At 43.0% G+C, this 12,943-nt stretch overlaps 1 protein-coding gene across 6 annotated transcripts in view; it reads right to left on the bottom strand.

The window, feature by feature from the left end:
- The window catches only part of ATG5 (autophagy related 5), a 443,620-nt gene that overhangs the window by 285,050 nt on the left and 145,627 nt on the right, over positions 1-12,943 (bottom strand). For all 6 annotated transcript variants that reach the window (XM_085611241.1, XM_085611240.1, XM_085611238.1 and 3 more), the window contains exons 4-5: positions 10,454-10,532; positions 3,358-3,520 (exon numbers count right to left, since the gene is read on the bottom strand). In XM_085611241.1, the coding sequence (XP_085467367.1) occupies positions 3,358-3,520; positions 10,454-10,532 (242 nt within the window). The remainder of the gene's footprint in view (positions 1-3,357; positions 3,521-10,453; positions 10,533-12,943) is intronic.

Here is a 12,943-nt window from a genome sequence, read left to right as displayed (position 1 = left end):
TGGCCGACCCGCTCACTTACCTAAAATGCCTCAGTGCGGATCTCCAATAGATGCTTATCCAGCTAAACTATTAGCATCTCTAGCTCCCACTATCAATTTCACAGTAAATAAGGTACTTAACCTATCTCTTTCCACCGGCAAAGTGCCACATATCTGGAAGCAGGCAAAATTGTTCCCACTTCTAAAAAACCAACCGCCGATCAGAACGATCCGGCCAACTATAGGCCTATCACCCTCCTCCCGGTTGTCTCTAAAGTTTTAGAAAAACATGTGAACAAAGCAATTTCAGATCACGCAGAAAGCTATAATCTGCTTCATCCGTCCCAATCTGGTTTCAGGACTAACTATAGCACAGAGACTGCCCTGTTGGAAGTGACAAGCACATCAGGGAAAAACTGAATCAGGGTGGTAGGGCCGTCCTTATATTGCTTGACCTGTCTGCGACATTCGATACTGTCCCACATGAGACTTATCGACAGACTGAGGAACTTGGGTATTGGTGGGACAGCACTGGCCTGGATGACCTCTTTTTTGCAACATAGATCTCAGGAAGTATGAATTCCTCCTTTCTAATCCCCCATGCCTAGCATGAATGTAAGAGTACCCCAGGGATCGATTCTTAGCCCTACTCTTTTCAACTGATATATGTCCCCCCTGGCACCCTTGCCAGAGGCTAATGGTGCTAAGATTATATCCTATGCGGACGATACTCAACTGATTTTCACCTTCAAAAAGGGAACAAACTTTGATGGTGAAAACATCAGATCATGTCTCACAAAGGTGTTTAATTGGCTCAAGGTGAATCAGTTGAACTGCAATCCAGATAAATCAGAGATAGTTTTTTTCGGCCAACCTGCAGTGAGTAATTGGAATGTATGGTGGCCGGAGGAGCGGTCTACGCCACGTGCAGCTCAAACAACGGTTAAAAATCTAGGCATCTCTATGGATAGTTCCCTCTCCATGAGGGCCCAGGTTTAAGCTCTGGTAGGTTCCTGCTTTGGCAAACTCCGTATGTTAAAAATATTCCTTCCACTCTTGACAATGGACACCAGAAAAATAGTGGTCTGACACCAGAAAAATAGTGGTCCAAGCCTTGGTGATGTCAAGACTTGACTATGCTAATATCCCGTACCTGGGCCTACCCTGCTACCTTATCCAACGCCTGCAAGTAGTGCAAAACTCTGCGGCCAGGCCGATTCTTAGACCTAAACCCAGATCTCATATGACCTCCCTTCTTAAAACCCGTAATTGGCTGCGACTGAAAGAAATGATAACATTCAAAGCCCTAGTGGTTCTCTTCAAGGCCCTACATGGAAAAGGAGTAAGCTATCTCAACAAACGTGTTAACTGTCACATTCCAGTGCGGACCTCAAGATCTTTCTCTGACCTCATCCGCACCCCCAAAGTTCACTTGGCCCATATGGGGGGCAGGTCCTTTGGGTTCCTGGGTGAACAGGCATGGAATAAACTACCTGCCGCACTGAGAGACATCTCAGCTCTATCTATTTTTTTTTAAATATCTTAAAACGTGGCTTTTTCAAAATTAGTTGCGCATCAATAATCCTGCCACATGATCTGTCAGCGCCGGGACACTCTTCTTGAAGAGCTGTGCGCTATATTAAATTCCAATCATTCATTCATTCATGAGTGGTGATAAAGAAATATCAAAATTATAAGATCAAGATTTGGTTGATAGTCAAAACTCTGATTAATTGAAATATATAAAGTGCCAGATATTGAGGAAACTGCTATATTTTGGGGACAAATTTGGATTTTGTTTTAAGAGTACTGTTCACCACAATCAATGCTCATTGTCACTTTAGTATCGCCTCAATATTTTAGTGGCAATGCGATCATAGCATGGCCAGATGCAGGGTACTATAGTACTGTAATGATAATGCCAGTTACCGCCATACAGCTCAAGGTGCTCCCATATTATGCCCCAAATATCCCATTAGAGGTCACACATCCAGTTACTGCCTTTTGGCACATGCCCAAACTGGTAAAAATATCTGGTTACACCCACCAAACAACACTAACCAGTACAATACACTTACAACCATATACACGAAAAATTAACTGCACCCCCATAACAAACAAACAACGAACTCCGATCTCGGATGGTATTTTCAAGACCAGGGAGTGAACGTCCAAGAGCCAGACAGTGCTATTAGTCAATACAAATTTCACTAAAGCATACAAATCTCTTGTAACACAATAAAACTAAAGATAACACATGCTAGACATTGCTAAGAGATATTATATGCCTGGTTTCACCTGCCCAGATACAACAATCATGTTTCAGATGCGCATCGAGATACCGCATATAAATAGGTCCAACCTCATATGGCCAGTGACTACTGACGGGGAAGCCTCACATGCCGAATTACAGCAATTACGTCGAATAGAGGGGGCCTCAGACCCAAGGCTTAACTGGTGCAAAATACTTCTCTCAGAAAAGGTGCAGGTATTGAGTCAATTTCACTCTGGTCCCATTAGTGTAATTTGTGGGGTCCTTTTACTAATACAGCAATAAAGTATTTATCATAAGGCCACGGGAGAAAAGCGGCATGCTTGTAAAACTCGTGGCTATCACAATGTGTAGGTATTTGTGATCTCATATGACAATTGGGGAGAGGATGTGGCCTAACGGCTAGAGCGGTCGACCTCGAAGCTGGAGAACCGGGTTCGAGCCTCAGCAGGGACGCTCAACATCCTGTGATTCTGGGCAAATCACTTAATCTCCCAATGCCTAAAATGAATGTGTCCATCTGTAATTCAAATGGTGCTCATGTAAAGCGCTCCAATACCTTCAGGAAAAATCGTATTGCTAAAGCATGTATTCGTATGTTTACATAACTTTCCATTCCATAACAAACAAGGCCTTTACATTGTAGGGTAATACAATGGCATTTTGTACCGACTTCAAACATATAATATTAATGTATGTGGTCTTTCACTTTTTTTGTTATCTAAGAACAGATTTTGTAGTAACGCTTTTCCCCACAGCACATACCAGGCATCAGGTATTGTATACAATGTCGAGTCGCTGCTCTGTAAGAACACATGCAGTGTAGCTTGGGAGGAGATGCTACACATACTAATTGATTTAAGCCAACCATATCAACATATACATGTATGGCCCACGTTCCATTTGTATGTATATATATATATTTTATATATGTGCGTACAAACACAAACACGTACACACACACACACACACGTACGTGTACACACACACACACACACACACACACACACACACACACACACATACACATACACATATATATATATATATATATACACAAAACACATAAAATTGCTATCAAGAACGTAGAGAGAGTACAAGCGTACCATTTTGCAAACCCATCCACAGTTGCTTGTGGTGATTTTTCTGCATCTCATTGATGACTTGACTTTTGTGCTTTAAGGCGTCTGCTTCCTTAATCGAAGCCATGAAATGGGCCTCAATGGCTTCCTTGGAAGGACAATGGAGAAGGTCTTTTTCAGGAAAATTCTAGAAACAAAATACCATCAAAAGCAGGAGTTAAAACAGGAAATCGCAACATCCATTTCAAAACATGTAGGAACAATGCAAGATATGAAAATATAGGATATACAGCAGAACCCACTAACAGTTCTCGTAAAGAGTCTATTCCACATAACTGTAAACTCAAGTCAAGCACATTTACCTCAAGAGCATCAGATTCCCATTGTGTACATTAAAAAGCAATGAATTTAAATGAACAATGTCACCTACTTTTTAATATACTTGTAGCCTCAACATGTGTACTGCCATTTGCAGGCTGATGCAAACAGACGTCCTTCTCATTTAGTTTCTTCCATACCTACTGGCCACTATGATCACTGAGTGGGATTCTTTGAATGTTGGTATGCTCTTTCGATCAGGCTATTAACTTGTGATCAGTGGATACTTACATCACCATAAGCTATACATCTTTTTTATTTTTAGGACAACACCCCGCTCTGTACATGGACTATCTATTCCACATAGCATTCAATTTCCTGCATTTGCACGCATGTGTGCAATTCTATTGATGTTGCTTTGATTCTACTTGAACACATGTTTACTGAAAATGAGGGGAGGAGTAAACTCCAGTTCCCAAGAGGCGATATTTAAAATGACATGATAAATTATGTGACCTCGGTCAGGCCCATGGAAGGGAGGGAATGGTCACCGACCACTTTCGATAAATGTTTACAGGGAGAACTTTTTTCTACTCTTCGAAAACTTTGAGACAGAAGGAGGATTCTAGAAGTGATGACAGCATCAGAAAAATTTCAGGGAGGAGGGCAACGTTAGATCTATTTAGAAGGATGCTAGTGTCACCCTCTACTTTGAGGTCTCCATTCCAGTTTTGTTGAAGAGCCTTATTGATTTGAAGCAGAGACATGCAGCTCAACACTACTTATGACTCTCGGCAACACTGATTCACCACTGGCAAATCTTTAATGAACATAAGCGATGTGAGCACTAACAGTGCTCTCGGCTTTATTCGCCTAATCTTAAAAGGAATATTCCAGGAATCCTGATATCATCAGGCATCGATAGAAAGATGTGACATGCTTTTATCTACCATTTTCTCGCGTTGGCATCTTTCACGGAATCACATACTTTGTATTATCAGTGTCAAGTGGAAAATCCTCCTAAACACACACACACATCACTTTCAACAATCCACCTCATTGCTTGGGCTGGTACTTTGAGTCACTGAATGAAGGGGCTTTAATGTCCGCCACTCAGGCACACGTCAAATTTTAGCACACAGAGTACCATTCCAGCAATGTTCTCCTCACTGGGAAAGGTGACTGGTAGGTACCAACACTAAAGAAACACAGCTGCAGGTAAGCAACGTTTTTCCTTCTCCAGCATTGCTTCGTCCCTTGATTCAAATGTTCAGAATAAATTACAAAGCAGTTGTTACCTAGGAAGGAGAATATGAGTTTTCATCAAAACAATGCCTTGAGTCAGTCCTACTGGTGCCTCAGCTTGTGTCAGTATTAAGACAGCAGTACTTTGCAAAGATAAGGAACGTCTTCACCATGAAGGGCTGCCAGGGAAGCCAATCATGCTGTCGGTTGAGTCTTTACTCTTGCATGTGTGGGGAACTGTTTACCTGATATCATTTTTTTGTGGGCTTTTTTACCCCTGAAAAAATATTTTTATTAACATACACCCGAGGTGGTTATGCCTTACTCTGAGAAGGCTTAAACCTTAATGGAAGAAGGGCAAGTTACCAACGATTAGTTGGATTCTCTGAAGTCTTATGTATGACCAGATATTATTTCAGAACCTCTTTGACATCCAAGGAGAGCAGAGTTTTTTCTGTCTGAGTTTCTGGTTCTGAAAAACACGGTTCATATAACCATTGGCAACACACCAAAAAGTGTATAGGGAGTACCTGGATGTAACCTGAAGGTATCTTTAATGTATCTGGTGCTCCGGTGTGGGGTGCTGACACGAAAGACCTATCATACAACGCCACAATTGATCTATAAGAATGTCCAAACTGCACAAGTTGTAGCAGCTGGACACAATCTTGTTTATTAAAAGAATCACAGAACACTGTTGCGTGTTTAGGGGAAACATCTTTGGAAGTAAGCGATCAATAAAGTCAAAGAAGGTTTCCGATCAACAATCCTACTGTTCCAAATATAATTTTCAATAATCATTAATCAATGCACTTCACGCATAGTTGGCTCACACTTTCCTTGCCACCTGTTTGGTTTGTCTTGGGTAACTGTCCCTTGATGTTCTGTTTCTTGTGGCTTGCTCATTTATTCACAAGCCCCATAAGCTCCGTAGACCATGCAGGACCCGTTTTCGATTTTGGCCTCATATGATCATTGATTTGTCATTCAATTAATTGATGTTAGACATTTCGCTATAGGCAGCTGGACCCATGCTTCCAATATGGATTTTATAGTACCACTGCTTTGCACACTGCACTTTGTTTGGCATATTTTAGACAATTAACAGCTTTACAAAAAGTGCATCCTTTTAGGTTCTTTAAGCTATGCTCCGCATTACGATGTGAGATTCCATCAATTTCCTAATTGATAATTTAGTTATCATGTCAGGTTTCTGTTAATGTTTTGTTGGACTAACCACTTAAAGACCCACTGACATGTTTACAATTGAAACATGGCTCTGTATTTTGTTAATCTCCCAGCCAGGTTCTTCCTGAAAATCAACAGCTTCTTCTCCACTGCCGCTTTGCATGAACTTTACTCTTCTAGGAAATAGTTAGGGATCAAGGAAGTGCATCGGTCACATCTGTGTCATAAATAAAGCACACAGCTGAGCATGATGGAACTGCTGTTTGCCTGTTTCAGGGAGAAACTCTTGACCGCTACATTCTCTTTCTTCACATCACCAGCAACTTCGCCTCATTGTCTATATGGGAGGATATAGCTTTACCCTAACCGGAAGCACTCATCACCACTTCAGTCAGCCAGGAGATTGTATGAAAAAAAGAACGGAAAGTCCTCTGCAGCACGGTACATGTAACCTAAGGCTGTAAGCAATGGCTGGATTTGGTAGGGAGATAGTGTGGCCACTGTGGATGCACTCATTTTCTCGTCAGGGAACTGAGGCGTACAATGGATTGCGCTTATATAGTGTTGGTCCTGACATCATAGAAGCAGTTGTTGGATGCAGGTCTTCATGGTAACCAAAGTCGATCTTTGAATAGATGTCTGCTAACTCCAGAGAAGCTTTCCTGCAAGATTTGAACCTCAGAGTAGGATCAATGAATAATTATCCATCTATGACGGTCTACCTGAACAGCCCAGAAATGAAGTTGGGACCAGCACCTGGATTGGGACAGGCAGCATCAGCTCATAAAGAGGGCATGTGCCTTTAGCCGATAAAAGCTGCAGCCAGATCCATGTGGGGCTGGGAAACTTTGATTAATTCCTGACCTGACTATGCCCCGAATGATAGGTCTGATCTATCATCTGATCCATCCGCTTTGGAGTCCACAACACGGAGAGTTGAATAGAGCCAGGGAAGAATCCACAGTGGTCTGAATCCTCAAGAGATAAAGGAAGGTACTGGGAGAGACACTTAAAAGCTGTGCGCCAGTGAAACTCCTTTAAGAGTAGATGGGCAAAGAAAGTGGAAGGGTTACATACTCCCTGGTGCAGTGCCTCTCGTGTCGAGGTGAGTTCATAAGGACCAGAGCTGCTGAATGTTCTGAGAAGTTGGCGCTACAGTGTTTAGTGCATCTCAGATTTCCTCTTCTTTTTATACCTCTTGTTATTCAGGGGAACTGCTGGTTTTCCCAAATGATGGCAGAAGTCTGTCTCCTGCTCTACTTTTTGCACTGAGAATCTGCATCTTCTAACTTGGTAGCACTCATCCTCCCCACTGCCATCAGGACAGCACAGAAGCTGTCCACAATCAAGGAGGTAGAGGATGAGCAGGCTAGGGTGACAGAGACCACCTACACGAGGAGTTTGGCCCACTGGAGCAGAGTGAAACTTCGCAGCCAGACCTGCACCCAAGGAGGAAAATTGAATTAACAAAAAGTGATGAAGGGAATGCTTGAATTAATAGCAGCCCCTGGTTATTACTCTGGGTTGTATCCTGGTCCATCGCATTTTTGCCCACCATGCCACCTCGGATTAGAACTAGCCATATGCAAATCAGCGTTGGTACTGCTGCAATGGAAAAGTTCAGCTCAAACTGCCAAGCCAGGTCCTCTCTGGACCGGTCTTGGGGTGCCAATGTTCCAGATGACAGAGGACCTGGAACACTGGCGTAACTAAAATTGAGGGGGCCTCCCTGCAAGGTACTTGGAGGGTTCCCTTCGGGCTCAATCAGGTGCTCCCCGGCCAGAGTGCTGTGCTGAGGAGGCCCCCTGGAGCTTGAGGCCCCCCGCACCGTCGGGTCAGCGGGTGCCTGTATTACGCCCCTGACCTGGAATGGTAGTTCGGGCTAGACTAGACTATTTTGAGGTGGCACGGTGGGCAAAAAAAACAATGGACTGGGATGTGCCCGAGAAATTACCAGTGGCTGAGATTAATTCAAGCAATCCATCCATTATTTTTTGTGCGTCTCAAGGAGGTAAAATGGCATGTTTAGCATTAGTAAAGTAATATGATGACTTTAGGGAGGAGATGTGACCTAGCAGCTACTGGCTTTGGAACCTGGGAACAAAGGTTCAAAACCCAGCCTCGGCATTTACCTCAACACTGTGTGATCTTGGGCAAATCATTTAGCCTACCTGTGCCTAAATACGTGTAATGTGATGTGTGACCTGCATTTGTGTAAACTCAACCCCCAACTTAACGTGCACAATCTTGTCGACTGTCTCCCATACAGCGTTCTGATGTGTCACAGCTAGCTTTGCACCACATAAAGTCTAATAAAAACATACTTGTGTGTGTGTGTGTATATATATATATATATATAAAGTCCACAAGTTACCCAATGCGGGGCGCACTCTCTAATCAGCACTCTCAAGATAGAGGGAGAACCAGGCACAATCGGTGTCCGCAGAGCCTGACGCGTTTCGGGCATACGCCCTTCCTCAAAGGCTCTCTGCTCACCAAATGACCACCATCAACAAGAACTTCAGTATTTCTCCCATCTTTAATAAGCAATACAGATCAGGTGAGTCTGCAAAATCAAAGTGCAATCTGGGACCGGTAGTCCTTCATAATAAAACACAAGTTCGCTTGGTGGCAGCCATCTAGCAAAATAGTCCATAATCATGGGTGTGTCTTGATGTTAAGTGAAGGACAAAACGTTCTAACTGTACTGCCCTTTACAGAATTATGGCGGGCTCCTTAAAAGTTTGTCTGCTCTGTAATGTTGCTCAGTGCTTGTAATGGAAAACAAGCCCGCGAGTGGTGCACGCACGCGCGCCACAGCGAGCGATCTGTTTTCAATTATTGCGCCCGTGTCTGGGCACGATAATTGAAAATCAGATGTGGCCTGTGCGGGTAACCGAAAGCAATAGGCCGTGGGTGCAGCAAAGGCGGGGCATGCACCTGCCTTTGCCCAATTGCGTGCTGTCTTTCTTAGAAAGCTGCACGCAAAGCCCAATAGCCTGGGAGACAAACAAAAGTACACACACGAGCATGTGGTGAGCTTTCTAAAGCCCATTACTAAAAGTCGAGCAAGCAGCGCATGCGCGCTGCTCTAGGCTCGACCTAAAAAGGACTTTGTTCATGGTGTGTGCCCTTGCTTTGGCGTAATCTCCACCTGGGAGTGCATCCCACCTAGGGGCAACTCTTTTTGCATTTTGTATAGCAGCCAGCCTGGTCGCGGGATTGCACCACAGCGAAACACTTGCGGGTCCGCGGCTGCTTTATTGGGGCAGCTAACTGTGGAACGGGAGGTGCCTGTTATATGCAGGGGTGCCGGCGAGAACTTCAGGTGGTTCACCTGAGCATAATTATTAGTGGGATTTACTGGCTGTTGCCGCACACCGTGCTTTGGTGTAATCTCCACCTGGGAGTCCATTCCACCTAGGGGAATATATATATATATATATATATATATATATATATATATATATATATATAAATAATATAATGAGAGTTAATGGAACAAGTAACAGAAAAGGACTTGCAATAGCTCACTCTTTATGTTATGTTTACATTCCTGGGTCTCAAAGCAATGATAACAAATGTTAGGATCACACGATAATTGTAACTCAAATGAAATAATTTCCTCAACTTTGCAAGTATAAGATATGAACCAGTGAAATTAAAGTTTGAGCTAAGAATTCTGTGGCAGGCTCCTATTTAGAAGCGTGCAATATTTAGTCATGGGAATATGGCACAGATGGACCATATTCTCTGTATTGTGGACATATTTTGGACATTTCGTGGCCCTTGTGGGAAAATGTGAAAGAGGGGATGGGCACCTCATGAATTTATAGGAATACATTTTCACTAACATACAGTATTAGGTAGAGTGAATTGCTGGAAAGAATAGGTGAGAATGAGTAAGAGAGTGAGTTCACTTTTTAGTTAGTAAACATATCTTGAAAAGATTCTAGTTGACCCAGTTGTTAATTGCTTAAGCCTTTCAAGCATCTACCTTCAAACAGAAGGCTTGCTTGCTTGCTTGCTTGTTCAGCGATCTGGATACTATTTGCCATCACTGAGCTTCCTACAAAAGTGTAAGTTACTTAAAAAAAAGTGCAATTTTTGAATGCTGACAAGTGGTAAACTTACACAAAAGTGTAAACTTACCCAAAATTGTATGCTACTTTTGCAAATCAAGCCCTATGCACTTATTCACTAGAAAAAAAGGCTTTCTATTGTCACTGCTTTCAGCCTGGAAGGAAAAAACACAATGCCACCACATACATGAGAAGCAGCAGCTCAAATCTGGCAGAAAAAAAATTGTTTCTGAAAAAACACTTGTTTTGTGAAAGAATGCTGATATTGGCTCAATTTATAGCGTTACCTTAAAGTGTACTGTGATGTTCCAAGGAAGAGCTGTATTTGAGGCGTATAGGTCAAATAGCAACCCAATAGGATAATGCCTAGAAGAGACAGAGAGAAAAACAAACTTATTGTGCTTCAATCTTAAATGAACTGATCACACTATATGTTTGAAATGCAATTAACTCAAGAAGTTGAAATTTATTGGAAAGGAAACTCACTGTTTCACCAGCAATAAGACAGCATATGAACAAAAACGAACCTTAAACACAGACCGAATAGGACATACGATTTTTTTTTATCTTGTCACGATTTTTCATAGAAGGAACATGAGAATTTTCCCAGTTAAGAAATATCAACTACCTGCTCCTACAAGGACAATAGTAGGGGGGTATGAGTTTGTAAAGGGTATGATGTGATCAAAAACTTGTTGGTATCACAGTAGGTTAAGACGAGTGTATGAAACTCAAGAAGAATCTCTCAAACAAGCGCCTCCTAGCAGGAGCTCAGTATCACACAAATTATAACCGCCCACAGTGGACAAGAAAAGAATGCCTCCTAGACACAAAGCGGACCCTTGACCTAGGAGAACCATGGTCGCTTGTGGCCCTGTAGGTTTAGAATTCCTGTACCCACATTCCACTCTCAATTTCTCCAGGTGCCATTGGAGCCCAGTGCAATCAGTTGCTTTTTTTTAAGATAATGCAGATAATGCAGATAATGCAGATCTGGTCACCTATGTTGAGTTGCCCGTGACACATCATGGCCAATTAACACTCTAGCTCCCTCCAAGTCCACAACAACGGCTCTCCTCCTATTAAGGAAATCCTAACCCTCTATATGAAATCTGACTGCTTTTAGACCTTCCATCTGGTTCGAAGGAGAACTCCCAAAGATCTCTACATTATTAAAGAATGTTAGTAATTGGGATCTAATGTCCCCATGGACTGAGGTTAAGGGAACCCGAAAGTTCTCACTGTATGCCTTTGCTATGATATATTGGCAAGATGAGGATCTTCCAACTTCTTCTCTGAGTGGGATTAATCTCAAGACGTGGTAGCTTGGCTGTTTTTTTTTTTTTTAAAAAGTCCTTTCTCTTTTTTTTAAATCTCTGATAGGCTTACATTTGACAGCCTTTGGAGGTATCCGTGGATTGATTGGATGGGGCCTGTCCAAACATGCTGAGATCAATTAAAGTAATCAAAATTAACAACACGGGCGTCCTCCATTGGTCATCTCTTGTTCTAAAATATGTCAGCCATACTGTTGGAGCGTTGCCGATGGGAGTCTTGTACACTAGCTGCAGCCTGAGCCTGCTTACAAATTCACAAGTGCCCCTTCCCTTGCCATACCATCACTGCTGCTCCACCTCTCCCAGGGGTCCAGTTCTTGCCCAGGAAACTCGAAGTTACAGCAAAGTCCCACCTATGCATGCCTTCCACCAGTACCAGTATTGAAACGACTCCTGACTCACAATCTCAGCCAATCCTCTCTTTTGGACATTATGGAGGCAGCACTATCTTGAAAGGCTGCTTCACCTCAACTCCAAGTTACCTTGCGTCACTGGTTTAGCTCAATCTCCCACTGTACTCACATTGGCCAAAGACAGGCCCAGCTGTGCCCCTCTGTGCACACTCTCCACCAGTCCAGGCAGTTCTTGGAACTCATAAAAGTAGTTGGCAGCAGCCCAGGATTGGGAGCCCCACATCAGCCTCAGGAGAAAGCGGCCATTTCCAAACCAGGCAAGATCCACCCCTGACCCTAAAAATGTTTTTATTTTTTAAATCTACATATTTAGGATCCCGAAAACAAAAAAGGTTGGTTTCTAGTGTAAATAAATTTGCTGAACACTTGCATGAATCAGACAGTACCCTTCCAATTAAATTTGCAATATGAAAAATAGGGGTGGTGTTGCATGGGCTACTCCTCAAACTTCATTACCCTTACCTCAATATGAACTGCATCACACCAATGATCAGTCTGGGTGGAGGGCTTCTGTAAACTCTGAGCGTGTGAGAGCTGGCAGTCTGTGGCTATAATTCATTTTTAAAGGGAACACAATAATGATGTTATTCTGACATTTTGATTGGTATTGCCCGAGCCAATGAGAACTGGCAAAGCCAAAAGATTGTGCCTACAAGAGCTACTGGCTTTGGCATTGTTGTAGCCATGCTGTACAGCAGTGCAGCTCCTGCACAGCAGGACTAAAACTAATTGAAAAAATAACTATGATATGGCCAATGCTAATGTGTGTGTTTTTTAGTGCATTAGTAGTGCTCGCTCCATAGTGTTTTTTTTAGTTTTATTTTATCTGTATACTCCCCAGAGGCAATACCGTGGGACAGAAGGCGAGAGAGAAGGACGTAGGTGGAGGAAGAGGACATGAGAGGGGATCGGGGAAGCATAAAGACAATAGTATGGGGGCATGAGGCTCTGGAAGCAAGCAGACCCACAAAAAGTGGGTGTCGGGAGGGCTGGGGCAGGGAAACAGACAACAGAGGGTGGGCAGGAG

This window comes from Triturus cristatus, chromosome 6 (genome assembly GCF_964204655.1).
Source record: "Triturus cristatus chromosome 6, aTriCri1.1, whole genome shotgun sequence".
Lineage (NCBI taxonomy): Eukaryota > Metazoa > Chordata > Amphibia > Caudata > Salamandridae > Triturus > Triturus cristatus.
This window is presented reverse-complemented; position numbering and strand designations above follow the sequence as displayed.